Source organism: Antechinus flavipes, chromosome 5, assembly GCF_016432865.1.
Source record: "Antechinus flavipes isolate AdamAnt ecotype Samford, QLD, Australia chromosome 5, AdamAnt_v2, whole genome shotgun sequence".
NCBI classification, from domain to species: Eukaryota; Metazoa; Chordata; class Mammalia; order Dasyuromorphia; family Dasyuridae; genus Antechinus; species Antechinus flavipes.
In genome coordinates, this window is record NC_067402.1 from 146,320,206 (window position 1) to 146,342,826 (window position 22,621).

A 22,621-nucleotide genomic window follows, 5' to 3' on the forward strand; every position below is an offset into this window, starting at 1 on the left:
TAGAACTGTTTAAGAGACTTTATGGGTCATCTGAAACATTTTGTAGATGAGGAAATGGAAGCCCAAATAATTTAATTGACTTGGCTAAGTTCTCTCTTAAAATAGGGGTCAGAGGCTGAATTTGAACCCAGGTTCTCCTTCTTTAAAACTACTAGGATTCTTTCCACTATACTGTGCTGCTTCCGCAGCATGGACTCCAACTATATAGTGATAGAATTGGGGAGAAAATGAGATTTCTTCCTTTATCTTTTACACAGCTTTATTGTCCTCTGTATTCTTTTTGAGTGAGTTATTTCTCCTAAGAATGTTGTTGGGGGGGAGGGAAGAATTGTGTTGGTTTGGGGTGTGTGTTTGTGTTTTGCTTGCATTCAACTTAAGTTTCATTCTCAGTTATTGTAATTTAAGAAATAAAAAACATCTAGCATCCTGAACCAGACTTTTAATCCTCATCTTTTCTTCTTTTCCATTCTGAAATCTGTAGGGTCCTCCCTCCCCCAGCACCTTTAAAACAAAAGCATATCTTATCTTCTCCACAAACCCCAAGCATTTCACCTCCTAGGCTATTTCTTCAGCCCATCTCCCTCAGCTATATAAGTTGTGAGCACATTTGAGCCTGAAGTATCAGGTAAGAGGAAACAAAAGGTTTTAGAAAGGCCTCTGTCACTGATTGTATAACTGGACAAATCCCAATCGCTAAATCTTAAAGTTTCTTCTTGTAAAATAAAGGATTTCTCTAGCCACTTGCTTAGGTTTTTTTAGCCCTTAAATTTATGCAATCTGTCATTCACCATTTTAATTTTTTTTTCCTTAGCACTTTCATTTAACATTAAATAATATAATATTTCAGAGATATGAATTTGAGAAAATTACATTTAATAAAAGCTAAAATTGGAGATAAATGAGCAGCATTATTGAAAAGTTACTCAAATAAGAAAAAAAGAAAACTGAGGGTGTAATGAAAAGAACAAAAGTTTTGGAGTTAGTTAATCCTGACTGCTATAAAAGTGAGTTTAAGTTAAGAAAACAAATTTACAAGTATCGGGATCAGATCCGATACTCTGGAGAAGATAGGATGAGTTCTTTTGAACCAGGTTCTAATTAAGTGCATCTAGAAGGTGAGGAAGTTTTTGTTGTTTTATTTTGTTTTTGTTGTTTGGGATTTTTTTTTTTAGAGGAGTCCACATGCCTAGAACTGGAAGATGAAGATAAGTTTCAGGAAAATTTGTATCTTAGCATCTTCACTCTCCTTGAACTGAAACAAGGTTAACATTACTTTGAAATACCTAGGAATTCTCTTTAAATTCTGAGTTAAGAGTGGGACAAGTTTTTAAACCTTTGTGCTTAGAGTCTCTGTCAAATGCATATTTGTTACCTACATTAGATACATTTAAAATGATTACAAAAACTATTACAAACTTGTATACTTCTAACTAGCTTAATGAGAAAATAGTCACAGGGCAGCTAGATAGGATAAACCTTTGTAAAATGAAATTTTTAAAAAGATTCAAGTTTCCTTACTTCCCTGTCCTAGTTGTTCACACTAAGCACTCTTTCTAATTACTGCAGTGTAGATTTATATCTGAAGACTTCCTTGGGAGAAAAAAAATCCTCACTAATTTGCATTAGAAACAAACTTAGGGTAAAGAATTAACAGGTAGGGTTGCTACCAGTAGATCTCCTAAGTGCTTTTTTGGAAAGCATTCTGCTTATTAACACCTGAAGCCTGACTTGTGTTGGGGTTTTTTCCCCCTGGAACTAACTACTTTGAAACTACACAGAGTTTCACGTTCCTCATTTATTTATGAACAACACTAAAACGAAACCGGGTGAAAAACTAAGTGTGGCTCTTCATTCATGCTGAGAAGCCTCAATGGATGATTCTCTGATTTAGAAAACATTTCTAGCAGTGAGCTCACCTATCAGTACTTTCTGTATATTGCATTTAATTCAAAATCAAGTAATTGAGTATTCAATACCATTCTAACTGCCACAATATATTCTTTCCTATCTAGTCACTTTGTGCAAGTATTCCTTCCACAGGGCTTCAAAAGTCTTGATATTTTATCAATTTCAAAGCAAAAGAAAATTAATAAAAATAATGGACTTTATAGAGAATTTGTCCATTATACCTGACACTGATATTGCATCATGTCTGAGTTAATAAGGAGAAAGTACACTCATGGAAAATGAGACAGGTGATTTTCCCCACTCTGTTTTATCACTTCTAAATAACCTTTTATATCAACTCTATATTTCAACATAAGCTCCTCAGTGATTTTAAACATCTCATTTTATCCTAACTCCATCTTTCCATCTTCAGTCTTTTCACAAATCAGTTACTGATTTTAATTTTGCTTTCTTTCCCTCCTCACACGCTTTAGTGCAAGTACAGCTGAACTATAAACTGTCCAAAGGATGGTGAAAAGCAGGAGAGAAGTTAAAGTGAAATAAAGGAAATTCAAAAATTGAATAACTATTACCTCAATAAAGTATGTTGATTACAAATAGTTTACATACAAGTTTAATGACTACCTTGAGGTTATTCTTTTCAGTAAACGATCTGTTAAGTGTGTCAAACAGACTAGTTCATGAAAGATAAAAAGATTCATAAAGAAGAAAAGACAAATGTATTTTCGACTGAAATTTCTCTCAGATTTTATCTTCTATATTCTGGTTTCCTCTCCACTTGATTTTTAAAATTCAACTTTATTTTATTTTCATAATCACATTCTCTCTTTTCCACCTGCCTTTTCCAACTTTGAGAAATAAAGGTGGGGAGGGGATTAAATCTTTAACAAAAAAATCAAGCAAAGTAAATTCCCAGATCAATTAAATCTAGTATATCTGTGTGTGTTATGGTTTATCATTGAGTTAATAATTCTTAAGTCCTTTAAAAATTGTTTATTTTTACAATATTATTGTCATTTTATAACGTATTCTCAAGAGCTTCACACTTTACTTTCAATTAATTCATATATCTTCTCCGGTTTCTCTGAAATCATCACTGAAACACAATAGTATTCTATCATATTCATATACCATAACTTGTTTAGCAGATGCCCAACTGATGAGCACCCTTTAGATCTCAATATTTGGCAACTATAGAAAGGCATGCTATAAATATTCTTGTACATGTTGGTCCTTTTTCTCTTTCTTTCATCTTTTCAGGGTATAGACTTAGTTGTGATATTACTGAATCAAAGGATATTCATAGTTTAACAGCTTTGGGAGAATGGTTCTAAATTGCTTTCCAGAACTGTAGCAGAACAATAATTCTCTTCCTTTTTTTCTTATAGTGTGCTATAAAGGAAAGATCACTGGATTTAGAGGCAGAGGACCTAAATTCAAATTCATGCTTTGCTACTGCAGATCTTAATCAAGTCACTTAATCTTTGTTAGACCTCAGTTTCCTCATTTGTAAAATGAAAAGGTTAGAGCAGATTACATCAAAGTCCTTCCCAAATCTAAATCTATGATTCTATGGTTTTATTCAAGGCAAGAGGCATTGGATTTTTTTTTATACTGAAACTATGATCTGAAATTCTTATGGTATATATTCTTTCCAGCTTTAGTTTCTCATTGTCATAAAATCTTTTGAAATATTAACACAGATAAAGGTATAAAAGACTAGCAAATATTCTACAAACTAATAAACTTATAATTGAAAATCTGTAGGATTAAGCTACATACATAATCCTTTTCTTAAAAAAAATAGTTGTCTGTGATTTAACTGGTATCTCGAAGAGGCTTCTTATTCTGTGAACTAAACTTTAGTATAAGTTTAGAAAGACTGCACTTACATATGGGTGAGAGTGACATTTTATTGTTCTCCATATGTTTTCACAGTATATGTGATAATTATCACTGAAGTTTGTATAGCCAGGAAGCATTTATTAGGCAATCACTGTGTATAGGCCACTGTGTATAGGCCACTGTGTTTTACTAGTTTAAAGTATTTTGCATTCTTTATCTTGTTAGGTTCTCACAACAATTCCATGAGGTAGCTGCAAGATATATTTTTTATCCTCCGTTCACAGAAGAGGAAAATGAGGTTGAAGATAGTTAAGGGATTTCCCTGGGGTCACATATCTAGTAAGTGTTTGAGACAGAATTTGAACTTAGGGCCCTATCTATATTAAGTCCAGATCTTTGCTATGATATGGTGATGAGTGGGTGGGATTGATAGATAGCATGTTTTCAAATTCTGTCAATGACTTCTGTAACAAAATAAAGCTATAATGTGAAGGGGTTTTGTTCATCTTTCACAGAGGGCAGAGAGCAAAGGGCAGAGCCTATTTCCTAGCTATCTAAATTGAAGAAGATACTTCAGACTCTATAATCAAAGCGATCCTGAGTCACACTGGAGTCCACCACTGGAAAGTCTGCACTTCTACTTTCAGTGTTTTATCTTTTGATTTGGGTGAGTAGTAAATAACTAATATTTGCTTTAGGTTACATTATCATTGTATTGAGTCTTACTTGGATTAAGGTAGAAACTAAAATATCCAAAAACCTGAACTAAACACTGTACTCTTGGAAAAAAAAAAAAAAAGAAGAAGAAGAAAAAGAAGATCAGAAAAAATAACATAACCAACTCAGCATCCTCTCACTTTCCTTCATTTGGATCAGGGCATGATTTAACTGGTCCTTCAGGAGAGTGAACTTTTAATGGCCTTTGTTCTTATGAGGCAGCTGGCAGGCTGACCAGTTACAGAAACCAACAACCCTGGCTGATAACATAGAAAAAAAATTCTGTCCTAGAATGTCATTGATATAATCTTCTAGAGAGCAGAGACCAGGTCAGTGGCATTCTCTTTGTACAGTGTCCAGCCTGGTATCATAAGCCACTGGAAATGTTACAATTCTTGATGATGAGGAAGCCAGAATTTCATATGAATTATATATAATTACATGTATGCTTATATAATCATGTGATATATCATATACTATATGTAATAGATAGATATAGATTAAATTAAACCAGATTTTCTAAGAAGTAACTCAGATCAAATACAATGAACACATTCCAGTGACACATGCATGGGCAATATAACTTTTCATCTTAGGTATTTAAGGTATTTACTCTATTCAAATTCTTCTGGTTTCTTGAAATTTGTTGACTGTAAAAATGAATAAAAATCAATACTTTTCTCACTCCCTCATATCAATTGTAACCCCCTAACCAATTACTTAACATAAAAACCATTACCAATATTAGAAACAGATTAACTTCCACAAAAGCCTGTCATATCGTGGACAATTCCATCTGGCCATCAAACACTTTTACAATGTTATGTCTATTGAAAATTGTGTATAAAAATCTGATCATTTGGTTGCTTTTAACTCAGAAGTCTTAAATAATCCAATACTATACAGCCTTGTCCTTGTAGGTTTAGGATATGTACTCATACCTAAATATTCATAATATTGCCCTTTCCCTTAATAGGATTCAAAGAGGTCGTGGAGAATTCATTCTAATCCTCCTCTGGTTCTCTAGAAAAGTTCAGCATTCAATCTTTTGACATTCAACAATACCTAGCAAAGTACTTAGAATCTAATAAATGTTGACTCACTGATTTGGTTAGGTATAACTCTGCCTATTCCAGACAACTAGAAGATTATTGATAATGCTATAACCTCTCTCTCTTACATATTCCAGTGTTTAACTGGCCTTTTAATATTTCTCTATATGATCTATGAGTTGTGGGGGTGGGGGAATAATCAAGTGAGGTAAAGATGACTACTTTGGTCACTGCTGAAATGTGAGCTTTCTCATTCAATATGAGATAAAAAATGATCCTCACACCTTATCAACAGTTGTAGACTATTGGATTACCAGAAACAGGGTAGGAAAAAAGAGGACATTGTCTATTTAATCTGCTGCTTGGATCTGCATACTCTATCCATCACTTTGTATCTGTCGTAGGTGTTCATACTTTAAAATTATCACTTAAAGATTTCACATATTGGTTTGTTCGTTGTTCATCTCTTTCCCACTTTCCTCTGCTTCTCAAGTCATCCATGCAGAATATATGTGTGTAATATTAACACTGATTAGAAGATACAAACAAAAGAAAGCTTGAGGTAGAGGTGAGGGGAGGTAAAGGACAAAAGAACAGACTGTCTTCTTCACTTCCAACCTGAGTTTTAACTGTTGGATTTCTCTAGGAATAGAGGATCTCCAAAAGGTGGTATCAGCCTTTGAAATGTTAAAGCTTAGATACCATGAATAATTGACCTAAGACTGACTCAGGAGGATTTGCCACCAAGAGTAAATTCACTGTCCAGACCTTTATTAAATTATAGACCTGCTAATTGGAAGAAGTTACCCTCTGCTAACTCTTTGTACTTTAGTGACACCCTCGGTTCATCATTGGCCAGAGATTTCCCTTGACACATAGCATGTATATAATAATCCATGTTTGTACTTACTCTTTACCTTTTGGAGAGGAAAAGCAACTTCTAAATTCAATTAAAACTCCTCTTTCTTATACCCTATAAAGATACCAGCATATACCATGCAAGTTATTATGAAGGATAAGGATATAGACTGAATCTGTTATTTCATAATAATATTAATAATAACTAGCATTTCCAGAATGCTTTAAGTTTTACAAAACATATGCATATGATCTCTCCTTTGATCTTCACAACTGTTAGGTAAATGCTATTATTATGCCCAATTTACAAATGAAGAAATTGAGGTTCAGAGAATTTAAATAACTTGCTCAAGGTCACACAGTTAGTATCTGAGGTAGGATTTAAACTCAAGTCTTCCTGACTCCAAATCCAGGAGTCTAGTTGAGTTTCCATACTATTTCACTGGTTTGGAGAACTACCAGTGTAAGTCAGAACCTTCTCTGCAATTTATAGTTTGAATTACCCAAAGCACTTAGAGATTAAGTGAATTGACCAAGATCACTCAAAGCCAACTTTCCATATCATGCTATGTAGCAAATCAGCAGTGACACTATTGGAATCTAAATTAATCTTCACAAACTACAATTTTATCCGAGAAAAGCAACTAAAACTTGTGTGCAGCTGTCTTAAGACTTTTTGTTGCAGAGAAGGTGTTGACCTGCTTTACCATATGGGACTGTTCTAAACCAGTGGTTCTCAAAGTATGGTCTAGAGAATCCTGGGGATCTCTGAAACCCTTTTAGAGGGTCTACAAATTCAAAAATAGTTTTTATTTCCAATATGGTAAATGTCTATAAATATAATCCAGATAAACAAAAATGCTTTGGAGAGATCCTCAATGATTTTTAATAGGATAAAGATACTGAAAACAAAAGTTTGAGAACCACTGTTCTAAACCAATGAAATGGCAGATTTAGCCTCTGTTTTAATCCCTTTCTGTCTTTAAAGCCAATCATAGCTGTCAGTAGCAATCAAGTGATAATCATATTAACTACACTATAAAATTACACAACACTTGATAAGCATTATCTCATTGGATCCTCACAACAATTCTGTGCAGTGGATACTATTATTATGCCTATTTTGCAGATGAGAAAACCGAGACTGAGAGATTTAAGTGATTTATTCAGGGTATAGCTCATATCTGAGGCACTGTTCAAACTTCTTTTCCTGATTCTAAATCCAACTTTCTATTCACTAAGCTATGCTGCCTTTCTCTGCACAGCCTGAATTTAAGGAGATTTCATTTTATTAAATGATAAACAACTCTAGTGGAACATAAAACTGAATTGTTGGAATATTTACCCTAAGCCTATGTAGTCATGGAAGTTGAATACTGAGCATCTCTGAAATATTCCTAGATAGAAAATAGATGGTGCAGCTTTAAAAGGTGAGGTTATAATAGAATAGTACATGAAGAGATCAAATGCATTTAATAAACTTGAATAATTCTTCAGTGCCCCACTTGTTTTTATCTTTGAGATTTAATTCCCCTCTCATACACCTGTGATTATGCAAGGTGGTATCATCCACTTTTTATCCTAGGCCTGCTAGCAGTAATGGATCCTAAGCATGGAATATACTATGGATCCCAAGATCTCTCCCTGAGACTGCCTCAAAAGATTGAATCTATCTTTAAAGAGTTTTAAAGAGTTCTTTTCATGTTGCTTAACCTATATTACTTTGTAATACTTTCACTAGAAACCAGTGTTGCTTATATAGTTCTAAGTAAACATCATGACAAAACTAAAAATAAAAGTTAATCATCCACTTTTAACGATAGAGAATCCTTGTGCTTCATGAAAATTAGAGAAAATGGTAAGTAGTTCATAAAAATTACAGTAATTATTATTTCTCTTTCCACAAAGACCAATTGCTTATTTTCTCACTTTTAGTTCACTAGTATTTAAGTTTAATCACATCATCTCTTAACACACAATCACATCAATATACATTAAAATATATAATTTGTTATTCAGTCATTTCAATTGAGTCCAACTGTCCATGACTCCATTTGGGGTCTTTTGGGCAAAAATACTAGAGTGGTTTTATCATTTCCTTTTCTAGTTCATTTTACAGCTGAGAAAACTGACGGAAGCAGGGTTAAGTGACTTGCCCATGGTTATATCACATAGGTATTAACTGTCTGAGGCCAGATTTGAACTCAGGAAAGTGAGTTTCTGACTCCAGGCTCAGGAATCTATCCACAGAATATATTTAATAGAATATATTTTCCTTGTCTTCCTTGTCATACAAAAACTTCTTTGCTGATTGAGCCACCAAATAGAGGTGCACAAGTAAGAATTTCTGAACCTCAATTTTTTCATTATTGCTAAAATAATAGTTGGACTAGATGAGTTTTATGGAGTCTTTCATCTCTAAAATTCTATGATTCATGTCTCCTCTACAGTGAGAAACTTTTTAGGCTCTTTTCTTTGAAATAGTAGTTAACAACAGCAGCAGCAACAACATTTACATAATGCTTACCAAGTACTAGGCATTGTGACGACTTTACAATTGTTATCCCATTTGATCTTCACAACAACCCTGGGAGATCAGTATTATTAAACTAAGGTAAACAGAGACATTTGAACTCAGGTTTTCCTTAATTTGGGCCAAGTGCTCTGTCCTCTATACCAGTTCTAGTTGCCTCAATGAAAAAAATGAAGTTAATACTCCTAGGACTTTTTAACTTCTCCGAAACATTTAGTGACGAAAATATTTGGTAGTGACATTGGATGTGTGTTGATTTTGTATCAGGATTAGAGGAGAAAGTTGGCTGTCTCACAAAAGTCACAATCTCCACTAAATTAAAAAAATCTTTCTCCATCATGGTAATAAATTGCAGTCAGCCTCTGAATGCTTGTGATGAGTTAGATAAGTCTTGTTATTCAATACCTCAAGTTCCTTCACTACTTTGCCACCCAGTCTCGTTGATAACAGGGTACTGATAGTCTTTGATGTTTAATTATTAAATCACTGTTGTTGAGCATGAAAATTACTCAGCAAGAACATTTCATTTATCTCTCTTTTTTCTGTTCACTTCCTCAATACCAATTACTTATCCCAATTGACAGATCTCAGAAGGAAAAGGGAAAAAAAATCTTTCAATTGATATATGTACAGTACCCTAGTACTACAAAAGACACTAATTCCCTATTCTTTCTTTCTTCATCTCTCTTCTTTATCTATTGATGGTACAGATTTTAAACCTTTCTTTAAGCCTACCTGTGGCGGGGTTGGGAGGGTGGGGAGAGGAGAAGAAAAACTATGCAATCTGAGTTCATCTGAATTTTTACCTAATTTAAACCTAGATAGAGCCTCTCAAGACTGGTTAAGATTTGGTCCTTAACATAGTGAAGTGGAAAGTATGCTGCACCTGGAGTCAGTAGAGGTTTGGGTTCAACTTCTGCCTCTGGCATTTATTAGCTAAGGGACCACAAGCAAATTTTCCTTAGTCCAAATTTTCTCATTTGCAAAATGAGGAAATAATATTCTTAGTCCTGTCTTGGAATCAGATTGAAGCTCAAATGAGATAATGTAGATCAGCATTTTGCAAATTTTAAAGGACTACATAAATGCCAATTATTATTATTGTAGTTATTATCATCATTCTGTTTGAGCTCAGATATCAGCTTCTCAGCAGAAGCTGTTCCTGTATCCCCCCTCCCAACTACTAGTTTTCTCCCTCCCTAACCACTTCTTTGTATTTAAATGCATTAATTCTCTTTCTGCTTTTTTTTTTTCTGTATCTGTGTATATATGTTGTTTTCTATTAATCTCTCTTGAAAACATATATTGATTTGTTCTTGTATCTGTATCCAAAATGTGTAGTGTAGTGTCTGGCACACAATAGGCACTTAATAAATACTTATTGATTGATTTTATTCCCACATGTTATGCCACATGCTCTGATGTGTTCCCCTTAATCAAGAGCTGCTGGACATAAAAATGGATATAAATTTAACATTCTGAAAAATCAATCTCACCTATCCAGCAGCTAGCTCTTTATACTCTCCTTCTTTCAGATTTTCCTCATTGATTGTTCATTGAGCTTCTGCAGGACAAGAGCTCAGAATATCTTGCTCAAAAATTTATAATAGTATCCTAATGCCTCATATTAAACTGAAATAAATAAATTTTGAGCTTCAAAGCCTCTTTTTTAACTGTTCTCCCATCACCTAAATTATCATTCTCATTTTTCCTCAACTACTCCAACCAAATTTTTATTTATTTTTTATTCCATATTTTTACACATACCATTCATTTCTCACTAATTCATGCTGTTTGATATTTTTCTCCTTCTTCATGGCTCAGCTCAAAGAAAGTCTCTTCCAGCTAAAAGTGTTTTCTTTCCAAAAGTTTTCCTAGTACAATCTGACACTCTCCTTTCTTTTTTCCCCCATTCTCTAAATGCTTGTTGAATAGTGAATATGAATATTTTGCATAACTTCACATTTATAATGGATATCACAATGCTTGCTTTCTCAATGGTTAGAGAAGGGGGCGGGGGAAAGAAATAATTTGAAACTGAAAACTTAAAAACAAATGTTTAAAAAAAAGTTTTAAAAATTCTTTTTAAAAAGTACTTTTTAACTTATAGACTTTCTCCCTTTTCCATTCTACTTGGTATTATATCTATTTGTGTACTTCTTGTATCCCTGTTAGTAAACCATAAACTTTTTGAGAGCAGGGCTATGTCATTTTTCATCTTTGTATCTTTGGTATCAGCACAGTGCCTTACACAAAACAGGTGCTCAATAAATGTATGTCAAATTGTTTGACTGAATCAAATAAGCATCATGTATTCATTGGTGTTAGCCTTGTTCTAAGGGTTTTCTTTGGACTGCTGGTGTTGGAGACTTTATATTACTTGTATGCTTTTTAACATTATACATCATTATCAAATCATTCCTATTCAGAAAAGTCAAGGAAATTGAGATAGAAAAGTTGAGGAGATTCATTCAGGATTCATTTAAATTGTTGCAGAAATACTATATTAAGTGGATTGTGATCTGAATATGTTTGCCTCAGTTATTACTGAAAAGAAAATTGGCACTAAGTTCAAATGTGATGACTGTGTATTTTAAAAATCAGCCGGAGTCAGGAATTCAGGTTAGGGGAAAATCGTCAATCTTTATTCTTCGTGGAGGTGAAGAGGAATCAGAGGTGAAGGGGGATCAGAGGTGAAAGTGGTTTGCGATAGCAATGTGAGCAGCTGTGACAAGACGCCAGCCAGCAGTCTCTCTTTCTGCCCCTCTGCCTCCACCCACCAAAATCGTCATTTCCTATACAACACATCAGAACTTGCACAAAGAGTGGGCAGGGGCCATTCTTTCTCCAAGCTTATATATTAATAGAGTATGGTCCGATTACTATTTAGCCTCACGTGCTTGGGACCTCAGTGCATCAACCCGAACTTCAGCCCATTACATTCAAATGCAATTTTATAATCCATATGACTAATTAAAATATTTGAATAATGAACAAAATTTTCCCAATGCCCAAGTTGGTTTAAGTCAGATGTAATTGTCTTAGAAGAAAGAAGAGGTATTAAAAATAATAACAAATTAAATAAATGAACCTTCAGCATCACAATTATAACTTGTAGTTTCATATAGCGGGTAGAAAAATATAAAGGAAAAACAAAATTAAAACACATATTGGCTAAAGACAAATATAGCAAGGGGGAAAGGAATAGGAAGATCTTTAAGAGTGAATTATATTATATATATGTATGTATATGCACACACATATAATGATATACATATGTATACATCAATAGCTAGAATAGCAGAGTTAACTTGCCTCAGTTTTACCAACTGTTAAGTGAGGGTAATGATAACACCTACTCCCCAGGATTATTATAAGTATAAAATGAAATAGTATTTGTGAAGTATTTAGCACTTTCTGGCACATAATAGGTGTTATACAAATGTTAGTTATTTTTAATATTATTCACTAACTCTTATCTAAATACCCATTTTATTTTAAGGCCATAGAAAAATTAGAAAGGGAAAATTGTCCAAACAAAAAAATAAAAAATAGAATTTATAATAAAAAACTAAAAATAAATTGGGGAAATTGATACAAATGTATAAAAACTAAGTCATTCTTAATTAACAAGAATTTAATTAATTCTTTAATATATAAATATATATAACATTATATATATATATATGTTATATAAATAACATATCAAAGGATATGAACAGTGAATTCTCGAAAAAAGAAATGTAAATTATTAACAATCATGTGAAAAATGATAATAATGGAAATGAAAATTAAAACAATTCTAAGGTTCCACCTCATACTATCAGATTTACAAAGGGGACCATAAAAGAAAATTATAATGTTGGAGCAGCTGTGGAAAGACACACTGATGTACTATTGGTTAAGCTGTGGTTTGGCCTGATTATTCTAAAAAGTAATTTAGATTCATGCTGAAAAAAAGTTACTAAATTATACATATCCTTTTATTCAGTGATACAAGTAGTGATAATGTACCCCAAAGAGTTCAAAGAGAGAAAGGTCCCATATGTACAAAAATAGTGATAGCAGCCCTTTGTGATATCAAACAACTGGAGACAAAGCAAGTGTCCATTGATTAGGGAATGGATGGATTAATTTTGGTATATAAATAATGGAATGTTATATTGTCATGAAAATGACAAAGAGATAGAAAGCTGCAAAAACTTGTGTAAATTGATCTGGAGTGAAGTGATTAAAAACAGGAGAACCAAAGTATACAACGGCTATAACACTGTAAGAGAAAATAACTTTGAAAGACTTTAGATTTCTTATCAATATAATAAGCAATCCAGAAGAAGGGAGGAAAGAAGGAAAGAAAATGGTTCTCAACTCTTGACAGAGAGAAAATGGATTTTATATGTACAGTGAAACATTTTCATAGATAACCAATGTATAAATTTGTTTGGCTTAATTATACTTGTTACAGGAACAAAATTTTAGTATTTCAAGGGAAAATCAGAGAAGAGTAATGAAAAAGATGCAAAAAAAAGAAAGAAATGAACATTTTAAAAATTACACAAGAGTGCAGAAGAAAGTTTAGAAAGGGACTCAAGTAGTACACTATTGATGTTACCATATCAAATTTAACATATACTTTTAAAGATATCATTTATTGGTAAGAGAGATTGTTTTGCATACAATTTTCAATTCTTTACATATGGAAAAATTCATATTTGTTGTTTGTCAAGCTCATAATAAAAGAAAGTTTGGAAAAAACAAGACATTTATGTAGATAATAATTTAAATAAGCATAACAAATAAAACAAAAAAATTTCTTGTGCAAAGAAAATTCATATTACATGAACTATGTTATTAAAATATTTGTTATATCCACCACAATTATTATGACTGTGAACAATAATAACAAATTGGAATCATTTAGTTTAAAAAAAAGAGCTAATGGACAAAGTTTTCAGAATGTAAAGAGTAGTAATAAAGAAGATGCTAACAATCTGCTTTTCATGTCATCAAAGAAGTGGAGAATTGGGAGAAGTATAAAATAAAGTTACTGAAAAGCAGTCTGACCAAAACAAAAAAACCTGTTAAACACTGAAACAGGCTGACAAGAGAAATATAATTACCTCCTCTTGAATGCTTTAGGAAGATGAAGCAAAAATATCTTTCTTATGTTGCTAGGTACTATTTATATTTGAAAGAGCTGTCTGTCTTGGGGTTCTTCCCAACTTTTCTAATTATGTTCACATACATCCAGTCATCTAAATTACCTTTTTTTTTTTCTTCACAGTGATACTCAAGCTAAGCTTGTCAACTCCTAACAATGAATAACTTCCAGGATACTATGGATCACACACAAGAAAATGAAATCCTTATAGCAACCCAAACATATTGCGTGGAACGCCCCATCTATAGCTATCCAGCCTTACATGGGAAGCTACACAAGAAGGACAAGGTTTCTGACCCTATTGGAGATAAGATAAAACGGGCTTTAAGGTAATAGCTTTTTACATTATTATAGGGGAAAAGGGCCAAGGTATTTTGTATAGTCTGTAATAAACCTTTGTGAGAGACAGGACATATGGTCTAGAGAAGTTCTGTTTGTTGAAATAAAAACAAATGAATGATGGACACTCATGATTTAGAAAGCCATTTGTACCATTCTTTTAGTGTTGGATATATGGGCATGTAAATAAAGGCATATAGAAAGATACAAACATAGACTGAAATCTTGGAAGGGCTTCTTCAGAGGTTATCAAATCCATCAAGTTGAGAAAAGTTAAATGGCTCTGTTTAGCAGTTGTCCTCTTAAATAAAGTTGTAGTATTTGAGGTCCTTCATAATTTAATTCCCTCCTGCCTTTCCAGTCTTCTTATACCTTTCTTCCCACCATGGATTCTCCAATCTAGTGACACTAGCTTCCTTGTTGCACCACTAATTAGGTGCTCAATCTCTAAGCTCTGGATATTTTCTCATCTCTGTCTACCAGCTTCCCTAGCTGTCCCAATTTTCTATGAGAAACCTCTTCCAAATCTTCTTAATTGTGATGCTTTTCTTCTCAATTTTTTTCCTATTTATGCATTATATATTCATTTTTCTTGTCCCTCTATTAAATTGTTAGCACCTTAAGGGAAATTTTTTTTTATATCTTTGTATATTCCTGGCACTTACCACAGGGCCTAGTATATAGTAGGCTCTTAATAAATGTTTACTGACTTCCTGAGTAACTAGTAATAGGAACTAGGTCTGTGATTTCATTAATATAGGGAATTTCCAAGTGAAGAAACTTTCTCTACCTATGTGACCAATATAGGTCAACCTCTTTTCTGCAAATTAGACTCTTAGAAAGGTGCCTAGAGCACTGAAAGATTAAGTCCCATAGATATTATATGTCAGAGACAGAATTTGAATAATCATCTTAAATATCATTGCTTATCAGGGGCCTACTACATCTTGCCATTGTGTAAGTTTGTGAACAACTGACTCTGTACTTCTCAACCATCAAAGTAACTATCTACTTCTGCTCTCTTTTCCCCAAGAATTCCCCTCCTAATCCTGTTTTTCCATCCTTTCCTAACTTCTTCACTCTTTGGTAGCATCCTTAGATTTTATTTTTAAAAAACAGGATAAAAGGACGACTCATTTTGGGAAGCAATTTACCTTGGCAGAGTAACAAGCCTAGAGATATTACCATGTTCTTTAGCAAATTTTGTTCTAAAAAAATTATTTACAAGATACCACAAAATGTAACTGTATTACCTCCTAGTTTGAGTGATAATCAATGTTTACATTTTCAATTACAGACTTATATTTATTATTGGAAAATAGGAATGAGTCAGGCAGGAAACATTCATATTCCCTAAAGTGTTTCCATTAATTCCAAGACATGCCTCAAATAGTACATGTTGGCACATTATTAAAAAAAAAAAATAAACTCAGACAATACTGAGGAAAATAAATAGGCAAAAAGAAATGGTTCATTGCCAAAATAACAAGTTCCATTCTTTTGCTGATACCTTATTAAACCAAAATCCCAGTTTCTCAACTCCCAAATTGGTTCCAGTGGGACAATTATTAACCAGTCTTCATACTAAAAAACCTGACTATGGTTGAGAAGTAAAAGACAGGACTCAGAAAAGTTAGTTCTGATTCCATTTTCTTGCTGTTTTAATGGTCCTGCATCTCCAGGTTACATCAGATCCCTAATTACCTCAAAAATTAGTACTGGAGACTTGTTTCTGTTGGTGTGAGTGGCAAAAAATATCATTTTAATTGTTTTTCTTTTACATATGAATTCTAAAGGAAGTTTTCTATTCTAATACTTTTTAATTTCTTTAAGAAATGGGAAAAGATATATGGAAAAAATGATATAGATTTTGTTTCTTTATTGAATATTAGTCTTAATCCTAATTAGTATCTTTTTAAACTTTCATGAAGTACACAGGCATAACCCAAAAAGAGAAGAGAAATAGGAACAGGTATGATTTATATTTTTCTTGTTCCTGCTTAATCAAATTCACAAATCTAAGTGAAGTTGATAGACAGCAGGTTATATTAAAAAACAGCACTGTACTAAGAGATGGGAGACTTAGGTTTTGAAAGTAGCATTTTTAAAAGTTTTTGATGAGAAAAAAATACCATGAAAAAATATAAAATATTATTTATACAATGAACATGAATTATAATGAAACACAGAAAAAGGGGGAAAGTAATAAGTTAAAAGCATTCAGCTTTTTAGGGGTTTCTGATCTTTTAGCTTCACAGTAATTATAGAGTCAAATACAAGGTATTAAAAATATGAATGAGAACCAGTTTAAAATAAACATTGGCAATATATACAGCAAATAAGGTAGAAATGGCAATAAGATCGGACATAAAATTTATGATGTCACTTTACCTCTTTGCTTCTTAGTTATCTCATTTGTAATATGGAGATAATAAATATTCTCCTGTCTGAAAAGAAGTGCTATTTGAGATGATCTCTTGAGGTCTTTTATAGCTCAGAGACCTATGATTCTGCATTAATGGGTTTTTCCCCCCAGTATACCCTTTATTTAATTAATAGATACAGTTAACCACTAGAGGGCACACTGTACAAAACACAATTCACAAAACAAGTATGTCTTTTCTCCAAAACAATATCAACACAGCAACAAATAGTACATGGATTTTAAGTCTTATACTGGTAGTTGAAAATGTATAGTGGATTTTGTACATTCTTTTGTTTGATTCTTTTTAGGACCAATTGCAATCTTGATTTAAACAGAATAATTCCCTACCTACTTCATAAATTGATCTAGGATGCATTCTACTTAGGATAATAAGTTAGGTTTCCTCCCCTTTCATCTTAGCCAACTTCACTTAATCTTGTATCTTCATCCTATGTCTTTGATATCCTTTTCTACCTTTTCCTTCTGAGTGGGAAAATATGTATCATGTCTGTCTTCATCTTAGCCTTTCAGTGTTGAGTTCAGTTTACTATACTGCTCTTATAGTATTTTTTTTAATGACTTTTAAATGAAACCCCTACTTTTTTTTCACAGTAAGCTACAGATCATTGATTATAGCAGTAATTCAGCATCTATCATAAAGAAAATGGTTCTAAAAGATAAATCTTTCAGTTCTCTAACTTGTTTAGAATGGAAATGTCATCTACAGTACAAATTTAGTGATCTACCTTAATCCAATAGAGTAATTACAGAGCTGGAAATGTCTGTTATGAATGTTACAAAGTTATATATTACTAATTTATCCTCTTTCTCCCTTTGTCTTTTCTAGTTGTACTCCAAAGAAAATAAGGAATATTATCTACATGTTCTTACCCATATGTAAATGGCTGCCAGCTTATAAACCAAGAGAATATGTATTTGGGGATTTTGTCTCAGGTATAAGTACTGGAGTGTTACATCTTCCTCAAGGTTAGTAAAACACAATCCATATTTATTCTACTACTACATATAGCTACCTTCTTTTAAAATATATGACTTTCTTCTTTTTTGTGTTCCATCAGAATTTGTACTTGTGTATAAACCATATTTTATATCACTCTCATGACTTTTAAAAATTATCCCTAAAAACATTTTTGAAAATCACTTTGTGAAAAAAGAATAACAAAGATGGAACATGGTATAATGGCTAGGGAGGCAACCTCAGAATCAGGAATGAATGGACATTTACCAAGCACTTAATATGCACAAAATACTATATTCGCTGTTGGAGATACAAATAAAAAAGCAAGATAGCCTTCATTTTCCACTAATTCACACTCAGTTGTGTGTTGACACACTTAGGATGGTTCGATTACAAGTCATATGGAGAGGTCCAATGGTCCTTAGGGTTAGGTAGGATGCCCAGGGTAATATATCATCTTTTGTTTAGTTTCCATTGACAAAACCATATCCATTTTTCTGATGGTTAAAATTTGACAATGCTAACAACTTTGGTGATGAGAACATTGTTTTCTGAGTCCTCAGTAGTCTTCAGTGGCTTGCTTTCTGAGAAAGTAGGGGCTATCTCACTGGCTGAGGAAATTGGTAGGACTGTGTTGCCAATTGCTTTATCTTATATCTTATTAATAGATAGATCTGTGTATATACACACATGTGTGTTCTATGTATCAATATATACTGGCATATATGCACTCACATATATGTGTAAGTACATATGTGCATACATACAGATCTACAAACACTGCCTTTGCAACTCTTGACAATGAGCCATTATTTTCTTTGAGACTCAACTTTAGTTGTGAAGTTACTTTCTTCTGAGTTTCTCTTTTGCCAACTTTTAACCTATAACATTTGTTCCTAACATTTGGCATCTTCTGTTTCCTCAAATCTCCAATGTTAGTTCCTAAATTGTCATTTTTGTCAAAGTCAGACTTAACTATCTGCTGCACTCTGGAATGGTGGAGTACTTAAATCCTGTTAGATTCTGCCTCAACTTTCCATATTGCTGCTGCTAACTTCCATATCTTCTCTGTCCAGTTTCAAGGTTTGGACATTCTTCTCATCAGCTTTGTAGTTAACTGTACTTAGTCAACATGCTACCATGGACTTCTGCTTTTCCACCCCTGAGGTTTCTGTATTCATTGCATGTCTATAGTCTGCTCTCCTCCTCCCCACCCCCATCCTCCCCCAGGGCTTTCCCAAAAGGTCCAGGTATTTTGCTTCTATGATCCTTTGTCATGACACTACAATGATCTGCTGCCCCCTGCAGGGACTTTTCTACTTGGGACACTAGGAGAGTGAAAGCTTTCAACTTATTTATTCCTGGCTTCTTTGGTAAGATTAGTGTCCATGACTTCTGGTTCTGTTCAGTCTTGGACTTGATGAATAAACTTACTGAAGTTTCCTTTGAAATTTTTGGTTATTGTTCAATCTGTTTTTAGATAATTTCTGGAAAAAATAAAAGAATTGGGCTGCTCTACCCTTTTTACATATCTATCTGCATCAGAAGCCTTGAGAAATTTCAACAAGTTCAAAAAAAAAAAAAAAAGATTAGTAGAATTTCACAATATAAATGCAAAAGAAGTCAACTTTAGAGAAGTGGGAAGATTTCAAGAATAAAACACTAAATACAAAGAAAGATAATTCCAAAGAATAAAAGACAATTGTCTAAAGAGATTAATGTGATTTGACTTGGATTTTTCTTTTTTTTTTTTTTTTTTTTTTTTTTTTTGCTGAGGCAATTGGGGTTTAGTGACTTGCCCAGGGTCACACAACTAGGAAATGTTAAGTGCCTGAGATCAAATTTGAACTTGGGTCCTCCTGACTTCAGGGCTGGTGCTCTATTCACTGCACCACCTAGCTACTCCTACTCCTTTCACTCTCTCTTTCTCTCTTTCACTCTCTCTCTGTCATATTATATGACAATATTTTGTCAGCAGTGTTAGAATCCAGAAGAAAGAGAAGCTGGTGAGATATGCTGAAAACAATAAAAAAGATGGCGTTTTAGAAATTATATTAGGAAAAAAGAGAAGAGCCAGAGGTGATACATAGACAATGATATCATACAACAAAGACAAAGTATAATTGCTCAATTCTTACTTAGTTTTTTTCTCTGCCACTGAGAATTCCTTTCAACTTCAAATATCAGAACATAAGTTATTAAAAGGAAGTTGAAGCCAGTGGAAAAATAGGGAAGACACATCTAGCCTTCCTTCAGGAGATAAACTGCATCTCAGAGTAACAAAAGCAATGACAGATGTAATTGCTGAGTTTTGAGAAGAGAAGCAGCAGATGTGCCAGAGCACTAGAGGAAGACCTATGTCCCAACTATTTAGATTTTTAAGATTTGGATTTTCTGGTTATAGCAATAATCATTGTATTGGAGATAAATAACCTTTAAATCTGAGTGCATTCATTGTATTTATGACTGTTTCTTTTTGTTTTTTGTATTGTCTAGGTTTAGCTTTTGCAATGTTGGCAGCTGTACCTCCAGTATTTGGCCTATATTCTTCATTTTATCCTGTTATACTGTATTGTTTTTTTGGTACTTCCAGGCACATATCCATAGGTAAAAGTTAATATTTGATCATTAAGAAATTTTATTTTTGATTTTATAAGTACTATAGTATGCCACATCAACAATAAGATTATTGTCAGTTTTTAATTGTATATCTCAAGTACTGAATACTGAGCAAGTCTAGCACACTACTTTTTGTGGAAACTTTCATATAGTCTCAAAAATTCAACCAAATATTCTCACTGTCTTTGAAAATTTCAGAATCAGTTTCATCATGCAGGAGGGCAATTTGTTGGAATATGTAAAGTAAGATAAAAGTTTAATTCATATTACAAAGTTTTTGTATATATAGATTTAAAAATTAAAACAACAGTGATAAATTATAGCTCTCAATTCCTATGAAGTGTAAAGTCATTACTAGTTTGATCCACCAGAGGAGGTTAGACAAGAATCCATGTCCAGTGTAAGGTCCATGTCAACTTTAGGATTCTGTCATCCTATATTTCTATATTATAGGCCCTATATAAATCAGTCAGTAAACATTTATTAAGTACCTACTATGTGTGTTGTGTATATATACATATTATATACATATGATATATAATATATGTGGGCTTATATTTGTGTGTGTATATATATACATATATATATTCATATTCATATTCCTTCTCTAACTGGGTTTAAAGTTAAGCTATTAACCTATTAAGATATTGACCTGAAAACTAAGATTTTCAGAATAATCTATACTACCACCCTATCTTTCTTCCCTTTCTCTCTCTTTCACTCTCTTTTTCTCTCACTCTCTGTCATACACACACAAACTTACATTAAAACAAAGCATTTTTTCAATACATGCATAGTCGCTAAGATAGCAGTAGCTGTTGTATGACATAAAAAGATGTCTCTTGACAGCAATAAAACAATATCTTTTACCTAAAAGATTTGAAAACCACTTCCTTGTATTCAAAGAAAGTAAATTTATATTAACTTTTGGTTATGTCATTATTGTAGGGCCCTTTGCTGTGATTAGTCTGATGATTGGTGGAGTGGCTGTCCGATTAGTTCCTGATGACATGTATGTTGGTGGAGGAGGTGCTAATTCAACCAATAGTACAGAGGAAAGAGATGCTATGAGAGTAAAAGTTGCTATGTCAGTAACTTTGCTTTCAGGAATCATTCAGGTAAAATTCATTGATGAAAATTTTAAATGTCGACCTGTTGAGTGCTAATTATACTAGATAAAGGCAAAGTCTGTCAACACATAACATATTCATTTCTTCATTAAATATTTTCTATTCAGAACCTCTGCCATATATTGGCTATGTGGTCCTGAGTCACTTAATTTCTTAGTACCTCTAGGCAGTTCTTTTAGAGTAAGTTTTAAAACAGTTATTTTTATGCATTAATAAAAGAACAGTTCTCATCAGGAGTCCTCTATACCAGTGAAATCTCAGGTCCAGACAAAGAAATGTCCAAGTCACAGAGATGGGTACTAGGAATGCACAAAATAAAATACCAATCTTGCCTCCAAGCACTTTCAAATCTAATGCAAAGGGTGGTTGCACATAAAAAATTTGTCCTAAGTAATATTGAAAGGGAGTGTATTATACATTGATACATACAATCACACACAGAATAATCTTAGCACAAATTTCACAACCAGTTTCTTCTCTGCAGCAGGTAGAATTTTGTCACACTCTCTAGAAAAGGAAGTAGGATACTGATTGGGTAACTGAGCTCAATGATTGAGCTCTGGACTTCCAGTCAGAAAACCTGAGTTTGAATTTTGACTCTCTGTGACTGGGAACAGAGCACATAATCTCTAAGCCTTAATTTTCTTGTCTGTAAAATGAGTATATACCATTCGCTCTACCTCACAGAGTTGTTATGAGGATGAAAAGAGATAATGTCTGCAAAATGCTTTGCAACCATGAAATATCTCAGTCTTAACTATATCTCTAGATATGTATATATATATATATATATATATATATGTATAAGAATGTGAGCCATTATTATTATTATTTTTAAATATCTGACCTGTTAAATGATCTGCTTCTCTTTGCTATTAAAACTTAGTTTTGCTTAGGTGTCCTGAGGTTTGGATTTGTGGCTATATATTTAACTGAGCCCTTGGTCCGTGGTTTTACAACAGCAGCAGCAGTACATGTCTTCACTTCCATGTTAAAATACCTATTTGGAGTAAAGACAAAGAGACACAGTGGACCCTTTTCAGTTGTCTATGTAA

The 22,621-nt window shown here is 33.1% G+C and overlaps 1 protein-coding gene across 1 annotated transcript in view; it reads left to right on the forward strand.

Moving 5' to 3' along the window:
- The first annotated feature begins 4,275 nt into the window (after positions 1 to 4,275).
- Positions 4,276 to 22,621, forward strand: part of SLC26A5 (solute carrier family 26 member 5) — a 53,092-nt gene continuing 34,746 nt past the window's right edge. The window contains exons 1-6 of the mRNA XM_052000342.1: positions 4,276 to 4,420; positions 14,198 to 14,403; positions 17,686 to 17,825; positions 20,314 to 20,424; positions 21,385 to 21,554; positions 22,453 to 22,617. Coding sequence (XP_051856302.1) covers positions 14,231 to 14,403; positions 17,686 to 17,825; positions 20,314 to 20,424; positions 21,385 to 21,554; positions 22,453 to 22,617 — 759 coding nt within the window. The 5' untranslated portion in view covers positions 4,276 to 4,420; positions 14,198 to 14,230. The remainder of the gene's footprint in view (positions 4,421 to 14,197; positions 14,404 to 17,685; positions 17,826 to 20,313; positions 20,425 to 21,384; positions 21,555 to 22,452; positions 22,618 to 22,621) is intronic.